Source organism: Bufo bufo, chromosome 4 (genome assembly GCF_905171765.1).
Source record: "Bufo bufo chromosome 4, aBufBuf1.1, whole genome shotgun sequence".
NCBI classification, from domain to species: domain Eukaryota; kingdom Metazoa; phylum Chordata; class Amphibia; order Anura; family Bufonidae; genus Bufo; species Bufo bufo.
In genome coordinates this window covers 122,274,689-122,299,925 of record NC_053392.1, presented here as the reverse complement: position 1 = coordinate 122,299,925, position 25,237 = coordinate 122,274,689, and the positions used below count along the sequence as shown (strand labels likewise).

The window sequence follows — 25,237 nt, the reverse complement described above, 5'->3', positions numbered from 1 at the left end:
AGTTAATTTGTTGCTAACAACTCATTAGGCCAGACAATGTAATTTGGCTGAATTCCCAGAAAAGCTAATAATTGCAAGAACAGGTAATACTGGAGCAAACAGGTAAATCTCTACTCTAGGCAGATTCATGTTATATTTGTATCCACAGAATTCCGAAACTTGTCTAGTTTAATATATCTTTCTCCTGCATATACAATGAGGATGAAAGCCGTCTTCTTTAGAAATATATGTATAGTGCAGTTCACCTATAGTAAAGCTAATAATAATATAATATAGATAATTGCACACATATTATACTGGTGTCAAAAAGGCTCTTCTGTCACATATGAAAACTTTTACAGTGTTGGAGTTGCGCATGAAAAAGCTCCTGTGTCAACCTGCTCCGAATGTCTGGGAAAACCTAGAGAAAACTTGTTAGTGAGGACTCCTGCAAGGTGGAGGTCTTGGACAATTACCCTGTTTATCGAACCCATAAGAGTTATGGTGTGTACTATGAATATGTGCTGCAACTGCTAGATTTCAGAACTGTATAATACACATTGCAGCTTCTGAAGAATCTCCTTATTTCGAAAAAGAGAGAGAACACTGCTTGGAAATTAAAGGGGTTATCAGGCCTATGTGCCAACAAGCCCTATGGTCCTATGTCCACAATCCTGCCATGCCTGTGCTGCTGCCCATTTCCTAACTGTTTCCGATCCCCACAGGGCAAGGTAGTGGCCTGGTCCCGTGACCACTGCAGCCGATCTCAGGCCTCAGAGGTCACATCTGCTTAAAGAACACTTGACATGCCATTTAAGGCATGTGTTTGGCTGCAGTGGTCACGGACCAAGCCACTTCCTGCATGGACTGGAAGCAACTAAGAACTGGGCAGTGGTGCAGGTACAGCAGGACCATAGGGGTTGTCTGTATCCCTTTAATTAATGGGTGATAGAGGAGAAAGAATTTCCTGAACAAATGATCTGTGGCAGACCCATTGTATGTATAGTGAATATTCAGTAAGCTAGATTAACTACCAAAAATCCAAATCCCTCAATGAATCTTCTAGGAACCTCACCACAATATAGCACCATCCATCCAACAAGTGCAGTAATAATCCTTATTTTTTTATTTAAGTAGATTTTATTAAAGTTTTAACAACAGTAAAACATAGAACGCTAAATACCCCTCCCTCCTTCCCTTACCCACCCCGGAAACACTAAATGTATCATAGTACTAGATTAATATAGTCTCATTCTGTAGAAGAGACAAATAATAGTCGTTGTTGCAGGACTTTTTGTCCAGCCGAAAGCTGGCATTTATGCCAACAAGCAGCCAGATCCCAGTCGGGTCCCATTGTAGTCAGTGCATAGCTGCATACGGTAATCTATGGCAATCTGTTCCTCTGCTGCAACAATGCGTATCTGAATGTAGCCTATAAATTCTTGAGTATAAAAGTTCTACACAATATTTTGCAGTGCATTCATAAGTCATACAGTCCTGATCAAAAGTTTAAGACCACTTGAAAAACGGCAAAAAATCATATTTAGCATGGCTTGATCTTAACAAGGTTCCAAGTAGAGCTTCAACATGCAACAAGAAGAAATGGGAGTGAGAAAAAACATTTTTTGAGCATTCAATTTAATGAAAACAACGAATAAACTGAAATAGGCTGTTTTTCAGCTGATCAAAATTTTAGGACCACATGCCTTTAAAAGGCCAAATCTGTGCAAAGATGTGGATTCATTGTCATTTTCTGTCAGGTAGTCACACGTTGTGATGGCAAAGGCAAAAAACCTCTCCCTTTTTGAACGTGGTCGGGTGTTGAACAGCATAAGCAGGGTCTCTCACAGCGCGCCATCGCTGCTGAGGTGGGACGCAGTAAGACAGTCATTTGGAATTTCTTAAATTCTTAAATGATCCTGAGGGTTATGGAACAAAAAAGTCAAGTGGAAGACCCAAAAAATGTCATCAGCACTGAGCTGTAGGATCCAATTGGCTGTCCGTCAAGACACTGGACGATCCTCGACCCAAATTAAGGCCCTTATTAGTGCTGACTGCAGCCAAAGACCTCGTCTCCTTGAACGCCACAGAACGCCACAGAACTGCTCGTTTGGACTTTGCAAGAGAGCACCAAACATGGGACATTCAAAGGTGGAAGAAAGTTTTATTCTCTGATGAGAAAAAATGTAACCTTGATGGTCCTGATGGTTTCCAACGTTACTGGCATGACAAGCAGATCCCACCTGAGATGTTTTCTACGCGCCACAGTGGAGGGGGCGCCATAATGATCTGGGGTGCTTTTTCCTTCAGTGGAACAATGGAGCTTCAGGAAGTGCAGGGGCGTCAAACGGACGCTGGCTATGTCCAGATGTTGCAGAGAGCATTCCTCATGACTGAGGGCCCTCATCTGTGTGGTAACGACTGGGTTTTTCAACAGGACAACGCTACAGTACACAATGCCCGCAGGACAAGGGACTTCTTCCAGGAGAATAACATCACTCTTTTGGCCCATCCTGCGTGTTCCCCTGATCTAAATCCAATTGAGAACCTTTGGGGGTGGATGGCAAGAGAAGTTTACAAAAATGGTAGATGGCCTTCGTGTGGCCGTCTTCACCACTTGGAGAAATGTTCCCACTCACCTCATGGAAAAGTTTGCATCAAGCATGCCGAAACAAATTTTTGAAGTGATAAACAATAACGGCGGAGCTACTCATTACTGAGTTCATGTTTGGAAGTTGGATTTCTGTTTTGGGGGGGTTTCGTTTTTTTTTGGAGGTGTGGTCCTAACTTTTGATCAGCTGAAAAACAGCCTGTTTCAGTTTATTCATTGTTTTCATTAAATTGAATGCTCAAAAAGTGTTTTGTCTCACTCCCATTTCTTCTTGTTGCATGTTGAAGCTCTACTTGGAACCTTGTTAAGATCCAGCCATGCTAAATATGATTTTTTGCCATTTTTCAAGTGGTCTTAAACTTTTGATCAGGACTGTATTAACAGTAGTCTATAATGAATTAGATGCATAGGGACTAAAGCTGGGGTAACCAGCCATTTGGACCATAATGTCTCAAATTTACTAGTAGCATTTCTTTTCCTCCATATCTCTTTCTCCAAGGACAACACCAAGTTCACTGTGCTTATAAAATCCTTTATGGATGGAGGTTTTTCATCTAACCATCACTGGGTGATTACTTTTCAACCCATATAGATGGTGTTGGACTGGGGTATCTAGAGCCCACCAATAAAATTGATTCTAGGGGCCCACTGTAAAACACATTCAAATACACTGCTCAAAAAAATAAAGGGAACACTTAAACAACACAATGTAACTCCAAGTCAATCACACTTCTGTGAAAATCAAACTGTCCCCTTAGGAAGCAACACTGAGTGACAATCAATTTCACATGCTGTTGTGCAAATGGGATAGACAACAGGTGGAAATTATAGGCAATCAGCAAGACACCCCCAATAAAGGAGTGGTTCTGCAGGTGGTGACCTGACCACTTCTCAGTTCCTATGCTTCCTGGCTGATGTTTTAGTCACTTTTGAATGCTGGCGGTGCTTTCACTCTAGTGGTAGCATGAGACGGAGTCTACAACCCACACAAGTGGCTCAGGTAGTGCAGCTTATCCAGGATGGCACATCAATGCGAGCTGTGGCAAGAAGGTTTGCTGTGTCTGTCAGCGTAGTGTCCAGAGCATGGAGGCGCTACCAGGAGACAGGCCAGTACATCAGGAGACGTGGAGGAGGCCGTAGGAGGGCAACAACCCAGCAGCAGGACCTCTACCTTCGCCTTTGTGCAAGGAGGAACAGGAGGAGCACTGCCAGAGCCCTGCAAAATGACCTCCAGCAGGCCACAAATGTGCATGTGTCTGCTCAAACGGTCAGAAACAGACTCCATGAGGGTGATATGAGGGCCCGACGTCCACAGGTGGGGGTTGTGCTTACAGCCCAACACCGTGCAGGACGTTTGGCATTTGCCAGAAAACACCAAGATTGGCAAATTCGCCACTGGCGCCCTGTGCTCTTCACAGATGAAAGCAGGTTCCCACTGAGCACATGTGACAGACGTGACAGAGTCTGGAGACGCCGTGGAGAACGTTCTGCTGCCTGCAACATCCTCCGGCATGACCGTTTTGGCATTGGGTCAGTAATGGTGTGGGGTGGCATTTCTTTGGAGGACCGCACAGCCCTCCATGTGCTCGCCAGAGGTAGCCTGACTGCCATTAGGTACCGAGATGAGATCCTCAGACCCCTTGTGAGACCATAGGCTGGTGCGGTTGGCCCTGGGTTCCTCCTAATGCAAGACAATGCTAGACCTCATGTGGCTGGAGTGTGTCAGCAGTTCCTGCAAGACGAAAGCATTGATGCTATGGACTGGGCCGCCCGTTCCCCAGACCTGAATCCAATTGAGCACATCTGGGACATCACGTCTCGCTCTATCCACCAACGTCACGTTGCACCACAGACTGTCCAGGAGTTGGCAGATGCTTTAGTCCAGGTCTGGGAGGAGATCCCTCAGGAGACCGTCCGCCACCTCATCAGGAGCATGCACAGGCGTTGTAGGGAGGTCATACAGGCACGTGGAGGCCACACACACTACTGAGCCTCATTTTGACTTGTTTTAAGGACATTACATCAAAGTTGGATCTGTGTTTTTCCACTTTAATTTTGAGGGTGACTCCAAATCCAGACCTCCATGGGTTAAAAAATTTGATTTCCATATTTTTTTTTTGTGTGATTTTGTTGTCAGCACATTCAACTATGTAAAGAACAAAGTATTTCAGAAGAATATTTAATTAATTCAGATCTAGGATGTGTTATTTTTGTGTTCCCTTTATTTTTTTGAGCAGTGTATTACCTGCCCATACAGTGGCAAGATGATTGATTATGGCGCCCCTGCAGTGACTTAGAGAACGCAGGTCCCTGGGAAAAGAGGATACAGTCTGACTGTATACCAAGAAGTCATCTCAGCCACCCAATGCATCTATAATAATAAACTGGGTAGTTTGTTAAATAATCTACTAAGTTTTTTACATGGACTAATAGGCTGGTTGAGATGCTGTGTGCTGCTTATCTATATGTAGTGCAGTCTACTGGGCCCATCTCCCTCTGGGGTCCACTGGGGGATTCACCTGTTCCCCTGGGGGCCAGACTGAGCCTGCATATAGAGGAGTCTAGCATCCTTCCAGCCCAAAACATACCTATGCAAGATACCTGCGGGATGCAGTTTCCATCTTTCACCCAAGGAACAATTTTTTTATACCTATCTTATGGAGGAAAAGTAGTGTTCTATATATCCTGTTTAGTAAGTATAAATGAGATAAGGGATGTGATTCACTCATGGACAGTCTGGGGATCCACTGCAAAATGTCTTCTAATTCTCCTTCATCTGATTCTTTGCTAAACCTTCTGAAAACTGCCCGGTGTTTGGTATCTGCTGGCAAGTATCTCATAATGACAACTCCCAGCATATCTTGCATAACCTAGAATGAATAAAGCAACACTATTTCTTCATTTATGCAAATGTCAGTCTCTAGTACAACAAGTTTTCTAAGGCTATACTTGGCCCAATTAGAAGAAATGACTGTGAAGGAACATTTATTATTTCCTCCCCGTGTACACTAGGGTTACATTCCATTCCTGATGAGCAGCTCAGCTCGGCAGACTCAGTTACATATTACAGGTTGTGTGCAAAAAAGGATTCCCCAAGAAAAGAGAACCATCTCAAAATCTGACTTTTTAACAAGCTTTGGGACATGACAAGGGAAAGTAGCCAAGCCAAATATCCATCCATAGACAGTTGTTTTGAATTGCCAAGCCTTGGAAGCAGCTTAGGAAGGGTGCTGGTTCTCCTTAAAGAGACCAGCTGTGTATAGCGATTTATAAGCAATGCTTCGTGGGAAAATAATATGCAAAGAGGTATCTCCCAAGGAAAGAGAACCATCTCGCTAGCACTATCTTGTGGAAGTGGCTCCCTAAAAGTCAACATCCGACTTTTTAAAAAGCCCCAAAACATCTGGCTACGGATGGATATTTGGCTTGGATATATTCAATTTTCATACCCCAAGGATTGTTAAAAAGTCGAATTTTGATTCATAGAGAGCAACTTTCACAAGGTGGTGTTAGTGAGATAGTTCTTGTTCCCTGGGAGACACCTCTTTGCATATTATTTTCCCATAGAGCATTGCCTATAAGTCTCCATACACACAGCTCGTGTCTTTAAGGAGACCTAACACACTGCCTAAGCTATTACAGGTTTTAATAATAAATTAGGCTGGCTCACAGTATATTTGCATACACAATAAATGTGGAGAAAATCGATAATATCTGAAAGCAAAGAGGTCACATTTATTGGAGTACTCCAGTTTTATAGATACATGCGTGAGCTCCGCATTATATTTATCTATATATGTATATGCTGAAATGGAATAAGGTCATGTTTTAATATTTTTATATTTTTATGAATACATTTATTGGGGTAAAAAAAATTGGAGTGTGCAAATCTACTGTGAGCCAGCCTAATTTATTATTGATTTATTTTCCATTTTGGTCAGCTGGTAACTGATAGGCTGGGCTCCAGTAGCCTGTTGGTGGAGCGTCTCTAGAATAATATTTATTACAGGTTTTAAACCTTTCACACAGTTTAGGAAATTCTTTGTCCATCAGATTATCCATGAAAAGAAGATAAAACGTGGAATGACTTCAGACTATACTCAGAGAACAGAACTGCAACTAGTAATTACCTAATAGTTCACACATTGCTGAGATAGCAAAATGTTATATAAAGTTACTGGTGTGGTGTTTGGTTACAGCTGTTATATATTTGTGGTTTCGTGACCGTGGAGGTTTGGACCCTAAAGTTGAACCCCACTTTGAGTATAGCTAACTATTAAAGGGCTTGTCCGATCCTAAAACCAAATGTAATTAGGGCCAGAAAAGTGTAACATAGTAACATAAAGAAAAAAAAACACTCAGTCACTGCCACTCCATTCTAGGCTTCCATCCCAACTACTTCAGGTCCCCAATGGAATGGAAGTGTGATTTTCTTTTCCCCATCCATGGTCTCATGCACCACTGCAGCCATGTGATTGCTGAACCTCTGTGCTTACTTAGGGGCCAGTTATGCACACAGTATGGAGTCATGCTACAGCACCCATAGAAGATCTTTGCTGCATCTCCATATGCCTTCAGTTCAGGATAAGATTTTTTTCTGTCTTATTCATATGGGGGAAAAAACATTGCTTCTAGAGCGAGCAGCGGCTTACAGGGAGTGCAGAATTATTAGGCAAGTTGTATTTTTGAGGATTAATTTTATTATTGAACAACAACCTTGTTCTCAATGAACCCAAAAAACTCATTAATATCAAAGCTGAATATTTTTGGAAGTAGTTTTTAGTTTGTTTTTAGTTTTAGCTATTTTAGGGGGATATCTGTGTGTGCAGGTGACTATTACTGTGCATAATTATTAGGCAACTTAACAAAAAACAAATATATACCCATTTCAATTATTTATTTTTACCAGTGAAACCAATCTAACATCTCAACATTCACAAATATACATTTCTGACATTCAAAAACAAAAACAAAACAAATCAGTGACCAATATAGCCACCTTTCTTTGCAAGGACACTCAAAAGCCTGCCATCCATGGATTCTGTCAGTGTCTTGATCTGTTCACCATCAACATTGCGTGCAGCAGCAACCACAGCCTCCCAGACACTGTTCAGAGAGGTGTACTGTTTTCCCTCCTTGTAAATCTCACATTTGATGATGGACCACAGGTTCTCAATGGGGTTCAGATCAGGTGAACAAGGAGGCCATGTCATTAGATTTTCTTCTTTTATACCCTTTCTTGCCAGCCACGCTGTGGAGTACTTGGACGCGTGTGATGGAGCATTGTCCTGCATGAAAATCATGTTTTTCTTGAAGGATGCAGACTTCTTCCTGTACCACTGCTTGAAGAAGGTGTCTTCCAGAAACTGGCAGTAGGACTGGGAGTTGAGCTTGACTCCATCCTCAACCCGAAAAGGCCCCACAAGCTCATCTTTGATGATACCAGCCCAAACCAGTACTCCACCTCCACCTTGCTGGCGTCTGAGTCGGACTGGAGCTCTCTGCCCTTTACCAATCCAGCCACGGGCCCATCCATCTGGCCCATCAAGACTCACTCTCATTTCATCAGTCCATAAAACCTTAGAAAAATCAGTCTTGACGTTTCAGCTTGTGTGTCTTGTTCAGTGGTGGTCGTCTTTCAGCCTTTCTTACCTTGGCCATGTCTCTGAGTATTGCACACCTTGTGCTTTTGGGCACTCCAGTGATGTTGCAGCTCTGAAATATGGCCAAACTGGTGGCAAGTGGCATCTTGGCAGCTGCACGCTTGACTTTTCTCAGTTCGTGGGCAGTTATTTTGCGCCTTGGTTTTTCCACACGCTTCTTGCGACCCTGTTGACTATTTTGAATGAAACGCTTGATTGTTCGATGATCACGCTTCAGAAGCTTTGCAATTTTAAGAGTGCTGCATCCCTCTGCAAGATATCTCACTATTTTAGACTTTTCTGAGCCTGTCAAGTCCTTCTTTTGACCCATTTTGCCAAAGGAAAGGAAGTTGCCTAATAATTATGCACACCTAATATAGGGTGTTGATGTCATTAGACCACACCCCTTCTCATTACAGAGATGCACATGACCTAATATGCTTAATTGGTAGTAGGCTTTCGAGCCTATACAGCTTGGAGTAAGACAACATGCATAAAGAGGATGATGTGGTCAAAATACTCATTTGCCTAATAATTCTGCACGCAGTGTATGTACCAGTGACGGCCACAGACAGCAGAGGGGTCCTGTGCATTAACAGTATATGGACCCATTGCCTCCTAACAGCTCATCTTAAAGCACCCCCCCATGACTCTTCCTACCAGTCTAGCAGTCATAGCTAGCCATGAAATTTACTAGCTCAGTCTCTTAAGGTGGCCATACACATTTAATAACTGTCGGCTAAACCATTATTTGGCCTACAGCTATATCTCCCTACTCCCTCATACACATGCACATTTGGGGTAATTTATCATTTCCTCCACGGCAGGTTCCTTACGTAAAAAAGTCACAAAAATCATGTTTGTGACTTTTTTGATGCCACGTGTGCAAACATTTTTTCACATGTGGCATTTTTTCCATTGACCTTGCTACTTTCAATAAAGTGGCCTTGGCATGGGAAGGGGGCAGAGCCAGTGGCCCCATCATATTTATTATCTTTACACCAGTTTTTCTGGCGTGGAAGAAGACAAATCAACGCTACCCAGCGGCTGGTGTAGATTGAAGTTTATGCACGTGGATTGCCGGAGCAGGGCCAAATTTATGACGAGACAAGAGCCAGTCTATGATAAATTCCCCCATAGGTTTCAGCTAAACGTCTATGTATATTGAGCGGAGTGAGAGGAGAAAACCACTAGACACTTCTGGTGGCTTATCTGTTCGGAGAACAAAAGAATCAGGCGACAACATTTATTCACCCAATTCTTCTCTCCCCTGACATTGCAGTGAGCCCCTGAGGAGCCAGTGCAGAGGATGAGAGTGGTAGTGGCCCTGATGAGAGGAAGTGTCACAATGTACTCCCCCAGGGGCCCATTGCTCCCTGAGGATCGGTGCAGTCAGGGGCGGACTGCGAACTTAAAGTGGTCCAGAAATAAAAATAAAATAAAAGTGGCCCATGCTGCAGGCATAACCAGTAACCAAACTGACAGAATGCAAGGCAACACAAGTGGGCAGGGACAACAGAAGTAGGCAGAGCCTGCAATACTGTAGTGCAGCACAAAATACCACCCCAGTAGAACCAAATACCACAGTGCAACACAAAATACTGCCACCCTCGCCGTAGTATTAAACTGTATCAACGTCCTTAGGACTATTATTTGCAGTAATACATTGGAAGTCGCTCCCTATGAGTCAAGATTCGACTTTAAACAAACCTTGGGATTTGACAAGGGAATATATCCAAGCCGGATATCCATTTGTACACAGCTATTTCAGGGTGCATGTCGGACCTTGACTCATAGGGAGGCACTTCCAATAGGTGGCGATGGAAAGATGGTTCTCTTCCTTGGGAGTTACCTCCTTGCATATTCATTTCCCATGGAGCATTGCCAGTAAGTGTCTGTACATGACTGGTCTCTTTAAGGAGATTAAGCACCTTGCTTATGTGAATTCACACGTGCAGATATTTGTGCATTTTAATAGGAACAGACGTTCCTGCAGCCTAAAGGTGCAGCCGATCACCCGTTGAGCGAGCGAAACACTTGTTCATGGGGTGACACAGTAAATTATCGTTTTTGGGCAGCAGATCGTCCCGTTTAACAGCTATCTGCTACCTAGAAACGCAGGTGTATGAGGACGAGTGATAGCGATCCCTCGTCCCAATACTGTGGCGGTGTTGATCGCTACATGTAAATGCAGCAATTCACCTTCACTTAACGAGCAGCCGATTGTCCCTTCCCGATAATCGGCTTCTCCTATGCATGTGTAAATCCACCTTAAGGCTCCATTCACACATCCGTAACGTGTTTTTGCGGATCCACGGATCCGCAAAACACGGACAGCGGCAATCTGCATTCCCTAACTTTGCATAAAAAACTCAGTCACATGATGCGGATCGCACATCGCCAGCACTAATAGAATATGCTTATTCTTGTATAAGAATAGGACATGTTCTATTTTTTTCGGGAACGAAAATGCGGACCCGGTGTGCGGCCCAATAGAAATGAATGGGTCCGCAATTTCGTTTCGAATAATGTGGAACGAAATTGCGGACGTGTGAATGGACCCTAAAGGGGTTATCCGAGTTATGAGAAAAAGAAAAAAAAAAACTCATCAGGACATACATATACATTAGTTGAGCTTGATTTCTTAAGAGAAAACCCACACTTACACCTTTGCATGGTTCTGTTATTATTGCTTTGTTTACATGCAGCAGCAAAGCTGTGGGGGCGTGTAACAACAATGCCTGAGCTCTCCCTCATGAATATTTGTGGGTGTGAATCTGACCTTCCCCTCACCCTGCTCTGCACATCCTAAGGGTCCAATCACACTTCCGTAATTTGGGTCTGCACTTTCAATGGGGCTGGAACGGATGCAAATCCGCATTTTCGGGATCCGCATCCACATTTTCGGAATCCGCATCCGTTTTTTCTGGATCAATTTTTTCGGGATCCGCAATTCCGTTCCTGAAAAAAATAGAACATGTTCTATTCTTGTCCGCAATTGCGGACCAGAAAAGGCATTTTCTATTATAGTGTCTGTGAAGTGCGGTCCGCAAATTGCGGATCGCACTTTGCAGGTGTCCGTGTTTTGCGGATCCGCAAAACACTTACGGACGTGTGAATGGACCCTAACTTTGCATAAAAAACTCAGTCACATGATCATCTGCTACCTCACACAGGCAGAAGATCTTCCTGTCACATTGCAGATACAGTACAGCTATATCTTTCTTATCTATATGACAGCCGTATGTATCTAAGCTATACGATGGCCATATGTATCTAAGCTATATGACAGCTATATGTATCTAACCTATATGACGGCTATATGTATCTAAGCTATATGACAGCTATATGTATCTAACCTATATGACGGCTATATGTATCTAAGCTATATGACAGCTATATGTATCTAAGCTATATGACAGCTATATGTATCTAAGCTATATGACAGCTATATGTATCTAAGCTATATGACAGCCATATGTATCTAAGCTATATGACAGCTATATGTATCTAAGCTATATGACGGCCATATGTATCTAAGCTATATGACACCTACATCTATCTAAGCTATAGGACAGCTATATGTATCTAAGCTATATGACAGCTATATGTATCTAAGCTATATGACAGCTATATGTATCTAAGCTATATGACGGCCATATGTATCTAAGCTATATGACACCTACATCTATCTAAGCTATAGGACAGCTATATGTATCTAAGCTATATGACGGGGGTCACTGAGCATGCAGCATGGTGGTGTGAGGCAGCATAAGTACAGGTTCAGGACACCCAACAATAATCTGGGCACACACTTACCGACCCTGGCACTGCTTTGCATGAATAAGGAGAACAATTGAATGAAGTGGATCACAGGGAGGGAGCAGGCACACCATTCAATCTCTCTGCCCCGCTACTGGCACTGATAATGATCGCGCATGCGCGATACCTCACAGGAGCCGCGGCAGCGAAGGGAGGGAAAGAGAGGGGGGCGAAGACACAAGGCTCTGACGTTTCGTGTACAGAGCCAGGCCACTCCCTAAGGCAGGGAGAAGCCTGCACACGAGACGTTACAGCCGGAGCCTGGTGGATGACGTCAGGGGTCACGTGACCCGCATCGGCATTTCTCAAACAAAGCAGAATAAATTATGTAAGTAAATTAGAAATGTTTTTTTAATACAGTTATATGACAAAGTAACATGTATAGATATAACTCGGACAACCCCTTTAAGTTACTGTATCTACAAATGCATGTGGTGCTTTTAGAGTGTCACCCAAATAACTGATGCAATAAAAAAATCTATAAAACTTGGTGCAATTAACTAAAGGATCTCTGGCCTCAGTGGTGGCACGCCTCCATCATCTACTAGCTTAGGCTACTTTCACACTCGCGTTTTGGGCGGATGCGTCATGGATCTGCAAAAACGGATCCGTTACAATAATACAACCTCATGCATCCATCATGAACGGATCCGTTTGTATTATCTGTAACATAGCCAAAACAGATCCGTCATGAACACCATTGAAAGTCAAGGGAGGACGGATCCGTTTTCTATTGTGCCAGATTGTTTCAGTGAAAACGGATCCCTCCCCATTGACTTACATTGTGTGCCAGGACGGATCCGTTTGGCTCAGTTTCATCAAGCAGACAGCAAAACGCTGCAAGTGGAATGGAGACTAAACTGATGCATTCTGAGCGGATCCTTTTCTATTTAAAATGCATTAGGGCAAAACTGATCAGTTTTGGACCGCTTGTGAGAGCCCTGAACGGATCTCACAAACGGAAAGCCAAAATGTGAGTGCGAAAGTAGCCTAAGTAGGCAGGCCAGGCCATTTCCTGTGTGTCGAGGGAGAAAGCAGCAAGAGGAGAGCAGTGCTGGTGGGGGATCAGTGCGCTGAGTAAAATTACCTGGAAAACTTCTTGAATGAGTTCTGTAAAGATACTCACTTCTAAATTATGCATAGAGCTATTTTATCTTTGTTCTAGGTGTAGAGTAGTCAAAACAGATTTATATAAGAGGTTGGTGCAATGATCAGAGAACAAGGATATATGATAAAAGTGTATCACTAACACACATGCTGGCAACTTTCCATTATTGAGGGAATGGTGACATTAGGTAGAACCTGTTCATATTGCCGCCTAGCTTTATAACAGGGATGACCAACCTGCGGCTCTCCAGCTGTTGTAAAACTACAATCCCCACCATGCCCTGATGTAGGCTGATAGCTCTTGCATGCTGGGAATTGTAGTTTTGCTACAGCTGTAGAGCCACAGGTTGGTCATCCCTGCTTTATAACATACAGTAATTTTCCTAGCCAAAAGAAATTTTCTCTGAGTGCTTAAACCTATCAACACCATAAGTAGGAGACTTGTAAGGTGCTTTGGGTGCACCATATTTGTTCTTTTGATGTATCTTTTCCATTTTTGCATCATATATACACTTATTTACAAAGTCTCAGGGATGGCACTTACACCGAGTGGTTCCACCTCTCTTAAAGGGCACATCAATTGTGAAAGCTACAGGTCTATAGTCCGGAGGCAGAATAAGCATATTGGTATTCCCTTACAGGCACACTCCTTAAACTATGTACAATACAGTATGTTAGTCCCAAGGGGGATCTCCCTGACATTGGCCCTCAAGTGCGGTAGCTTATCTGGGGCATCACTCCTCCCACTGTTCTAGGGAACTGACTCACGGACCAAGGTGTTGGGTCATTCTTTGGCCCCTTGGCACTAACCTTTTTTTTTATTATTCCTGCTATCTCTTTCCTCAGGAGACCCAGCTGTCACTTGTCACTTTGGTCATTTGGACTTGGTCATTGGTCTCAGCATAGTCCAGGCCTGCTGCCTATTCTTCGTCCCACTCGTTAATGGTACAGAATTAAAAAATAATAATTTGTAGCCTCAAACACGAGCTACAAAACCTTAAGAAAAAGAAAAGTTAAAAAAAAGTTAAAAAATATAAAAAAATGTAAAAAATAAAAAGTTAAAATCCCAACCCCTTTCCATAGAATAAAAAAATAAATACATAAAATATATACATCATGGCCATTACCGCATCCAAAAAACGCCCGTACTATTAAAATATTAAAATATTTTTCCAATACGGAAAAAAAAATGGCGTAACGGAAAAATGAGTAAAAATGACCGATTCGCCATTTTTTCATTGCTTATCTTACATACACTCCAAAATGGTATCAATAAAAACTACAGATCGTCCCACAAAAAATTAGCCCCTGCACAGCTCAGTAGTTGTAACTATAAAAAAATTATTGGGGTCAGAATATGGTGATGTAAAAAAAAAAATTGTTTTTCAAAGTTTTAATTTATTTTTACACTATTTAGATATAAAAAAAATCCTATATATATGGGGCATCATTGTAATCGTACTGACCGAGAGAATGAAGGGCACAGGTCAGTTATGCCACAAAGGGAACGCTGTAGGAACAAAACCCGTAAAACTGTGGAGGAATTTTTTTTTTCAATTCCACCCCATTTGGAATTTTTTTCCCCATTCCCCACTACATTTTTTGCCATATTTAATGGTGGCACTTGTCCTGCAAAAAATAAGCCCTCATATGGATATGTGAACAGAAAAATTATGGCTCAAAGAAGATAGGGAAGAAAAATGAAAAGGAAAAAAAACTGATATCCTAAGGGTTAAGGGACTCTCAGACTGTGAGAAACAGGAATCTCTGGTCTGATGAAAATATTGGGGCACATTTATTAAGACCGACGTTTTAGACGCCAGTCTTAATAAACCCCTAAGCTGGTGGTGGTTCCGCCGAAGTTCTGAAGAGGTGCCGGCCTTTCCATAAATTTAGCAGATCCTCTGCCAATTCTAAATGTAAGACAGCTTGTCTTACATTTAGACCTTTTTCTACGCCTAAACCAAGCGTAGAAAATGGTAAATGAGGTGGGTATTCCCTTCTCCGCCCATGTCACACCCACTTATTTAGATCTGGTGTGAGCAGTTAGAAGGCCTGAAATATATGCCTAATATAGGCGCATTTTAGCTTAATAAATGACTCACTATTATTGAACTTTTTGGCCTCAATTGTGAGTGTTATGTCTGGAGGAAACCAGGCAATATTCATCACCTACTCAATGCTATCCCTACAGTGAAGCATGGTGGTAGCAGCATCATGCTGTGGGAGTGTTTTTCAGCACTGGGACAGAGAGACTGCTGCATTCAGCTTTCCCTCTACTCTGACCAAAGTACAGAGATAATTTTAATGAAAACTTGATCCAGATTAGGCCGACATACAGTAACAATGACCCTAAATACACAGCCAAGACAACACAGGAGTGGCTTATGGACAACTAGGTGAATGTCCTTTTAGTGGCCCCTCAAGTCCTGATTGAACCCTATTGAACATCTCCTGAAAATGTCTGTCCACCGACGGTCCCCATCCAACCTGCCAGAGCTAGAGAGGATCTGCAGAGAAGAATGGCAGAAAATCCCCAAATCGAGGTGTGCAAACCTTGTGGCATCTTACCCAAGAAGACTGGAGGCTGTAATCGCTGCCAAAGGTGCTTCAACTAAGTCCTGATCAAAGGGTCTGAATACTTACAGTTGTGTTCAAAATAATAGCAGTGTGTTTAAACAAGTGAATAAAGCTCAAAATCCTTCTAATAGCTTCTATTCCCATACACACAAATGCATTGGGAACACTGCACATTCTATTCCAAATCAATTGTGTTGTTCCTCTAAAGAAAATTAAGAAAAGTGGATATTAGACTGTTCAAAAAAATAGCAGTGTTTGTATTCTTCTTTACAAACTCAAACATTCACTATATAAACTAAAAAATGTTTGAAGATTTTGCTTTCCTTTAGAATCACTTAGCTAATATTTAGTTGTATAACCGCTGTTTCTGAGAACTGCTGTACATCTGTGTTGCATGGAGTCAACCAACTTCTGGCCCCTGTGAACAGGTATTCCAGCCCAGGATGATTGGACTACATTCCACAGTTCTTCTCTATTTCTTGGTTTTGCCTCCGAAACTGCATTTTTGATGTCACCCCACAAGTTTTCTATTGGATTAAGATCCGGGGATTGGGCTGACCACTCCATAATGTCAATCTTGTTGGTCTGGAACAAAGATGTTGTACGTTTACTGGTGTGTTTGGGGTTGTTGTCTTGTTGGAACACCCATTTCAAGGGCATTTCCTCTTCAGCATAAGGCAGCATGACCTCTTCAAGTATTCTGATGTATTCAAACTGATCCATCATCCCTGGTATCTAATAAATAGGCCCAACACCGTAGTATGAGAAACATCCCCATATCATGATGCCTGCTCCACCATGCTTCACTGTCTTCACAGGGTACTGTGGCTTGAATTCAGTGTTTGGGGGTCATCTGACAAACTGTCTCCGGCCACTAGACCCAAAAAGAACAATCTTACTTTCATCAGTCCACAAAATGTCTCTTTAGGCCAGTCAATGTGCTCTTTGGCAAATTGCAGCCTCTTCAGCACATGTCTTTTTTTCAACAGTGGGACTTTGCGGGGGCTTCTTGCAGATAGCTTGGCTTCACATAGGCGTGTTCTAATTGGAACAGTACTCACAGGTAACTTTAGACCTTCTTTGATCTTCCTGGAGCTGATATCCATTTGAATGGTAGTTTTTCGCTTTCTTCCACATCTTTCAGGTTTTGGTTGCCATTTTAAAGCATTTGCGATCATTTTAGCTGAGCAGCCTATCATTTTCTGCACTTTATGATATGTTTTCCCCTCTCCAATCAACTTTTTAATCAAGGTACGCTGTTCCTCTGAACAATGTCTGGAATGACTCATTTCAGAGAGAAATGCACTGTAACCAGCATGTACAACATTTGCTGCCTTCCTTCCTTAAAAAGGGCAATAATTGCCACCTGTTTTTCAAAGAATGAATGACCTCCCTAATTGAACTCCACACTGCTATTATTTTGAACATGCCCCTTTCAATTAGTGATTCATTTACACAGAATCAGCAGCATGCATGTCATGACTGTTGGGTTTGTTGGATTTCTATTACTCTACTACACCTGTTAGTAAATTATTTGCCATGTAACAGTGATTGATCAGGTTAGTGATGTCTGACTGCTAGTATTTTCAACACAACTGTATGTCAATGCAAGATTTTAGTTTTTCTTTATCAATAAATTGGCAAAGATTTTTTTTTTTTTTTTTTATAATTGTATATTTATTAAAGAATAGATAAATGACAATGCACATCTACAATAGATTCATGCACAATAGTACAAGGTAAAAGATGAAACATGTAAAGCATCCCATTCATGTTGATTGAGCGGCAAAGATTTCTAACATTCTGTTTTCACTTTGTGAATTGGGGTACTTGGGGCAGAATGATGGGGAAAAATTAGATTTTATTCTAATTTTAGAATAAGGCCATAACATAACAAAATGTGAAAAGGGCTGAAGACTTTCTCAATGCAATATATACACAACACAAAAGAAAATTAAACAATCACCTCCATAATGTATATAAATAAAGGCACAGGTGCAGGCTCAGGCTACCTTGGCTGCAACACAATACATAGAACTATAAGTAGCAGCACACTGCTTTAATGCACAAAGACACAAGTGAACAGTGAATATATGAAAAAGTAAACTGCATAACTGTTGTACTTACTGTATGAAACATAGAAGCACTTTGTGCATATTATTGATCAAAAATATGTCGGGCCCATCTACCAGAGACAAGGTGGCTTCTAACAGACAGGACCTACGGTCGCCACCTTGTCGTTGTTTGATGGGTCCGATGTATTTTTGATCAATAATATGCACAAAGAGCTTCTACTTTTCATACAGTAAGTATAGGAGTTAGGCCTCATGCACACAGCCGTTGTGCAGCCGTTTAATGCATTGGGGACAGCAAAGGCCGTGTGCATGAGGCCTTATGCAGTTTACCTTTTTCACATATTCACCATTCACTTGTGTCTTCATGCATTAAAGGGGTTGTCCGGGTTCAGAGCTGAACCCGGACATATCCATAATTTCATCCAGACAGCCCCATTTCATGCTCCGATGCGCTCCCTTGCCCTGTGCTGGATCGCGCAGGGCAAGGGCTCTTTTGTTTACAATAACACACTGTTGGGCAGAAGCTTCCGCCCGGCAGTGTGTTCGATGACGTCACCGGCTCTGATGGGCGGGCTTTAGCCCTGCCCTAGCCATTTTACAGCCTAAGGCAGCGCTAAAGCTCGCCCATCAGTGTCCAGTACAGGGCCCTAAGGAGAGCCCAGTACATCATCGGTACTCCAAAAAATGCCTTTGCTGCCTGGGTGAAAATGGGGATATGTCCGGGTTCAGCTCTGAACCCGGACAACCCCTTTAAGAAGTGTGGTGCTTCTTATAGTTTATATATACAGTACAGACCAAAAGTTGGGACACACCTTCTCATTCAAAGAGTTTTCTTTATTTTCATGACTATGAAGGCATCAAAACTATGAATTAACACATTTGGAATTATATACATAACAAACAAGTGTGAAACAACTGAAAATATGTCATATTCTAGGTTCTTCAAAGTAGCCACCTTTTGCTTTGATTACTGCTTTGCACACTCTTGGCATTCTCTTGATGAGCTTCAAGAGGTAGTCCCCTGAAATGGTCTTCCAACAGTCTTGAAGGAGTTCCCAGAGATGCTTAGCACTTGTTGGCCCTTTTGCCTTCACTCTGCGGTCCAGCTCACCCCAAACCATCTCGATTGGGTTCAGGTCCGGTGACTGTGGAGGCCAGGTCATCTGGCGCAGCACCCCATCACTCTCCTTCATGGTCAAATAGCCCTTACTTTCAAAGTTTTCCCAATTTTTCGGCTGACTGACTGACCTTTATTTCTTAAAGTAACGATGGCCACTCGTTTTTCTTTACTTAGCTGCTTTTTTCTTGCCATAATACAAATTCTAACAGTCTATTCAGTAGGACTATCAGCTGTGTATGCACCTGACTTCTCCTCAACGCAACTGATGGTCCCAACCCCATTTATAAGGCAAGAAATCCCACTTATTAAACCTGACAGGGCACACCTGTGAAGTGAAAACCATTTCAGGGGACTACCTCTTGAAGCTAATCAAGAGAATGCCAAGAGTGTGCAAAGCAGTAATCAAAGCAAAAGGTGGCTACTTTGAAGAACCTAGAATATGACATATTTTCAGTTGTTTCACACTTGTTTGTTATGTATATAATTCCACATGTGTTAATTCATAGTTTTGATGCCTTCAGTGTGAATCTACAATTTTCCTAGTCATGAAAATAAAGAAAACTCTTTGAATGAGAAGGTGTGTCCAAACTTTTGGTCTGTACTGTATATATATATATATATATATATATATATATATATAGAACTATAAGTGGCAGCACACCACCTTGTCGCGGGTAGATGGGCCCAATATATTTTTGATCAACAATATGCGCAAAAAGCTTCTATATTGTCTCATAGTAAGTATAACAATTTACCGCTTACCTGTGTCTTTGTGCATACAGCGGTGTGTTTCTACTTATAGTTCTACAGCCATGGTAGCTTGCACCTGCATCTTTACCTATATACATTGGAGGTGCTGGTATTTATATACAGGCGAAACTCTAAAAATTAGAATATCGTGCAAGGTTCATTCATTTCAGTAATGCAACTTAAAAGGTGAAACTAACATATGAGATAGATCCATTACATGCAAAGCGAGATATTTCAAGCCTTTATTTGTTATAATTTGGATGATTATGGCTTACAGCTTATGAAACCCCAAAGTCACAATTTTGAGGTACCCTTTGCTCAGGGGATATGGATTAATTAGCTGACTAGAGTGTGACACTTTGAGCCTAGAATATTGAACCTTTTCACAAAATTCTAATTTTAAAAGGCTTCTGTCACCCCATTAAACGTTTTTTTTTTCCCTTTATTAATAATCCCTACACTGCGATCTCAGCATACATAAGCTAATTAATGATTTTCGTTCAGTAGAATTTGCTAAAAATCGATTTTTATAATATGTAAATTACCTTGCTACCAGCAAGTAGGGCGGCTACTTGCTGGTAGCAGCCGCATCCTCCGATCGTAATGACGCCCCCTCCGCTTGTTGATTGACAGGGCCAGCGGACAGGATCTTTCTCTGCTGGCCCTGCCTGTTTTCATTCAATATCTGGCGCCTGCGCAGCGGCCGTAGCTATCTTCCATCTGCGCAGGCGCACTGAGAGGCGGCCACTCACTTGGCCGCTCCATCCTCAATGCGCCTGCGCCGATGACGTCACATCTACACCCGGCGCAGGCGCATTAAGGATGGAGCGGCCGAGTGAGTGGCCGCCTCTCAGTGCGCCAGATATTGAATGAAAACAGGCAGGGCCAGCAGAGAAAGATCCCGCAGTGTAGGGATTAGTAGTAAAGAAAAAAAAAAAACGGTTTAATGGGGTGACAGAAGCCCTTTAAGCTGCATTAATGCAATTCCTTTTTATTTGCATTAAGGAGAAAAGAGACCGGCACTCGCTTGTTTAGCTTGTTTATAATAAATCACAGCAAGATTATCTAAACAAGCAAGTGCCGGTCTCTTTTCTCCTTATCTACAAGGGACGCCGGCCCTGAGACACGTGCACCGCTACTCTACTTCAAACCGTAGTGCCGATTGATATATTGTTTTAATTAGCATTACTGAAATAAATGAACTTTTGCACGATATTCTAATTTTCGATGGATATAGATATGGTCAGAAGTATGTATTATCCATCCATTGCCCTCCTTTTTTGTTCTTTACTGTCTCTTATGTGACTCCTATACATATATGTATAGTATAAAGCTCAGCTTACTGCTAACACCCTATATTCTTCTGTCACAGGTAACAAACACCGTCTTCCCAGTATGGACATACAGCTACTTAGCAATATTATTTCCAGTATTCCTGCTCACAGATTATTTGAGATACAAACCAGTGATAATCCTGCAGGGCCTAAGCTACATAATCTCATGGGTCCTCTTACTTTTTGCCCGTGGAGTTCCTGCCATGCAAGGCCTGGAATTTATGTATGGCATGGTCACTGCCACAGAAGTGGCCTATTTTTCATACATCTACAGTGTGGTCGATACAGAACATTACCAAAAGGTTACCAGCTATTGCCGTAGCATTACTTTGGTGGGATTTACTTTTGCCTCTGTATTGGGGCAGCTTCTGGTCTCCCTAGCTGGACTATCATACTTTTACCTCAATGTAATCTCTTTGGTAAGTGTCTCGATAGCTTTTTTGTGCTCCTTGGTGCTCCCCATGCCAAGAAAAAGTATGTTTTTTCACAAGAAAATGATAGGAGTATCATCCGAAGAACCAAAAGTATCCAGTGATAACCCAGATGAGCCAAGTACAGAATCTAAGGCAGAGACCGCAAACAAAGGTCCTGGGCCAAATTTCTGTAAAGTTCTCTGGCTCCTGTGTAAAGACTTGAAAGAATGCTACTCTTCTATGCAGCTACTGTACTGGTCTTTGTGGTGGGCACTTGCTACAGCTGGATACAACCAAGTCATCAATTACGTGCAGGTTCTCTGGGAACACGTGGAACCTGCTCAGAACTCCACTATCTATAATGGAGGGGTAGAGGCTGTCGCCACCTTTCTGGGTGAGTAGATTGCTTTCAAAAATCATTCTTAAAAGGTCTATTTTAGTAAATACCATATTCCCCCTGAAATAATAGATCTGGAGCATCTTTTCCTTGAACTCTGATGTGCCATTCCTTTGTCATTTCTGCTGGAAATATATAAATAAATGGACAACTGAATGTTACCATTCCTCCTTTCAACGGGACATGCCGCTACACACACTGACACTGTCCAGTCAGTGCTGATAATATTTAACTGTTTGCAGACAAACCCTATTGTTGTCAGTTTATTCATAGATTTTCAACATTAATAACAGAGGAATAGCACATTGCATAGTTCTAAGAAAAGGTGCTATTTACTAAAATAGACATGTCAGGACTCAGGAGTATAGACGGGCCCTTCATATACGGTCCATACGCGGTTATGAGGGTTTCAGTATCTGCACATGTGAATCGGATCATGATGTGCCTAGCGGATCATTATACAATGGACTTACTCACATATGTCCACACAGAAAATCCTTGTCCCATTGTTTGAAATGCTGCCTCAAGCCCAAGAGGACCGGAGAAGGGGAATAATTATCCGCAGTGGCAATCTTCACACTGAGGTTCCCTAGGTATGTAATTCCAAGGTTGAGGGGATTAAGATACTGCTGGACAGGACCGTGGCAAATTATGGATGGTGTATTAGCAATGGCCCTCCTACTGCAGCAAAGTCTTTATCAGCCTTAAACTTTTAATGACCAGGCCTGATTTTTAGAAATATGGCATATGTGACTTTATCAGAAAATAACTCATTAAATCCTCATGCACACGTCCGTGGAACATGGACCGTGAGATACCGGCCTGGATTCCTGCTGAGTGCAGGAGCGCACGGTGTCATTGGTTGCTATGACGCCGTGCGCTTCGTGCCGCCGCTGCTGTACAGTAATACACTCGCATGATCTAAACGAGTATATTACTGTACAGCAGTGGCGGCACAAAGCGCACGGTGTCATAGCAACCCATGACGCCGTGCGCTCCTGCACTCAGCAGGAATTCAGGCCGGTATCTCACGGTCCGTGTTCCACGGACGTGTGCATGAGGCTTAAAGGTATTGCACATCCAAGTAATTCTGACATTAGTTTTTTTTCCTCACATATTGTACTTTATTTAGGTTGTAAAATTATACCTATACTATTTGGTAATTTTTTTTATGCATCTTCCCTATTTTTAACTGCAATATGTCACTATATATACCGTAGCTACATACTATACATATCGTATATATTTCCATATGTTTACTTTATTTTAGATGCACTGTTGAAAATCTTTTTACATTTTTGAACAGTTGAGAATGCTTACAAATAATTTTTTTTACTTTTCACTTTTTTTTTTAAAAACTTTGAAATACATGTTTTCCTGCACCAAACCAAGTTTTCGGGGCACATAGATATTAGAATGATTGAAAACCACCAAAATGACAACATTTTGAATATTAGATCGCTTAGCGTACTCATCTAGGGGTGTAGTGAGTATTTTGGTAGAAATTTATAAAAAGCAAGTGAAAAAAAAATTATTTGCATTTTTTCCCCCATAAATGTGTCCTTTTAAAAACCGATGTTTTGCACAGTGCACATAAAAATGAAGAAATGCACCCCATAATTTATCACCCTACTTCTCCCATTTTCAGAAATATTTCCGTTGTGACCGTAATCCTGTGTCAGGACACATGGCAGCGCCCAAAAGGAAAGGTGCACCCAGTTTCTCTCAGGGAACAGATTTTACTTGAAAATATTTCAGGGCCCATTGCACACTTGTATAGGCATAGAGTTGCTAAAACGATAAAAAAAAAAACATAAATGACCCCATTTTAGAAACTACACTCCTCAAAACTTATTTTATAAATTTTGTTAACCCTTTAGATGTGCATTCTGTATTTTGTGGAATGGAACAGCTGGCCCCTAATAGAACGGTCCTATCCTTGTCCCTAAGGGTCCATTCACACGTTCGCACAATGGGTCCACATCCATTCCGCAATTTTGCGGAACAGGTGCGGACCCATTCATTTTCAATAGGGCCGGAATGTGCTGTTAGCATCCGCATTTGCGGATCCACAATTCCGTTCCGCAAAAAAATAGAACATATCCTATTCTTGTCCGCAAGTGTGGACAAGAAAAGGCATTTTCGATGAGAGTACCGGTGATGTGCGGTGTCCGCAAAACACATACCGACGTGTAAATGGACCCTAATGCGGGCAATAATAGGACATGTTCTATTTTTTTTGTGGAATGGACATACGGAAACGGAATGCACATAGAGTAACTTCCGTTTTTTTGCAGGACCCATTGATATGAATGGTTCCATATACGGTTCGCAAAAAAAACGGAACGGACACAGAAAAAAAATACGTTTGTGTACATGAGCCCTAGCACAGTAAACTTTTTAAATTAACAGCAAAACAAACCTCAATATTTATAACCCTGATTCTGCAGTTTACAAAAACGTCCCAAATGTAACCGAAGGTGGCTGCAGTGGCACACAGTAGGGTACAGAAGGGAAGGTGTGCCATATGGATTTTGGAGGGCAGATTTTGCTGGAATGGTTTTTGGGGGCTATGTCGTAATAGAAAAGACCATGAGATCCCTCTACAGTGGAAACCCCCAAAAGTGAACCCACTTTGGAAGCAACACCCCTCTAGGAATTTTTAGAGGGGTATAGTGAGTGCTATGACCCAACTGGCTTTTCATAGGATTTAGAAACTCTTGGCCATGAAAATGAAGAATTAAATTTTTTTTCCAGTAAAATGTTTCTTTAGCCCCAATTCTTCATATTCACAAATGGTAATAGGAGAAAAAACACCCCACAATTTCTGACCCATTTTCGCCTGAATACGGCAACACCCCATATGTGGTCATAAACTGCTGTACGCTGCAGGGTTCAGAAGGGAAAGACCACCTTTTGGCTTTTACAGTGCAGATTTTGATGGATTGGTTTATGGGTGTATTGAACATCCTCTGGGCACCAGTGAAGTTGTTTTCTGACAACCATACAGGAGTTGCCATTTTCATTGGTTCTGTTTTGGGCTACATTTTTTAATCACTTTTTATTTCGCTTTTTTGGAAGCAGGATAAAGACAGCAATTCTGCCATTGCTTTTTGAGTTTGTTTTTCCAGCGTACACCGTACAGGAAAAATATTAACTTAATTCTGCTGGCCAGTACGATTACAGAGATACCAGTTTTATATAGTGTTTTTTTATGTTTAAATCTGCAGGAGGATTCATAGCATGCACACTGCAAAACTGCATCAGAAATACCCTAAAATTTTGGCAACGAGGCCGTTCTCTACATTTAGAAAGCGTCACAGACGCTTTTTTGCCTTAGTCGACAAAGGGATGAAAAGGGGAGTAGCCTTGTTGCAGAAGGGCATAGCTAAATATGCACAAAAACT

The 25,237-nt window shown here is 41.9% G+C and overlaps 1 protein-coding gene across 4 annotated transcripts in view; it reads left to right on the top strand.

Annotated features, from left to right (window-relative positions):
- Positions 1-25,237, top strand: part of LOC120997637 (thiamine transporter 2-like) — a 33,525-nt gene that overhangs the window by 237 nt on the left and 8,051 nt on the right. For 3 of the 4 annotated variants that reach the window (XM_040427822.1, XM_040427823.1, XM_040427824.1), the window contains exon 2: positions 21,059-21,827. In XM_040427822.1, coding sequence (XP_040283756.1) covers positions 21,059-21,827 — 769 coding nt within the window. Of the gene's footprint in view, positions 1-16,746; positions 16,805-21,058; positions 21,828-25,237 lie in introns of those variants that run through there. The other variant, XM_040427826.1, reaches the window with a different exon arrangement.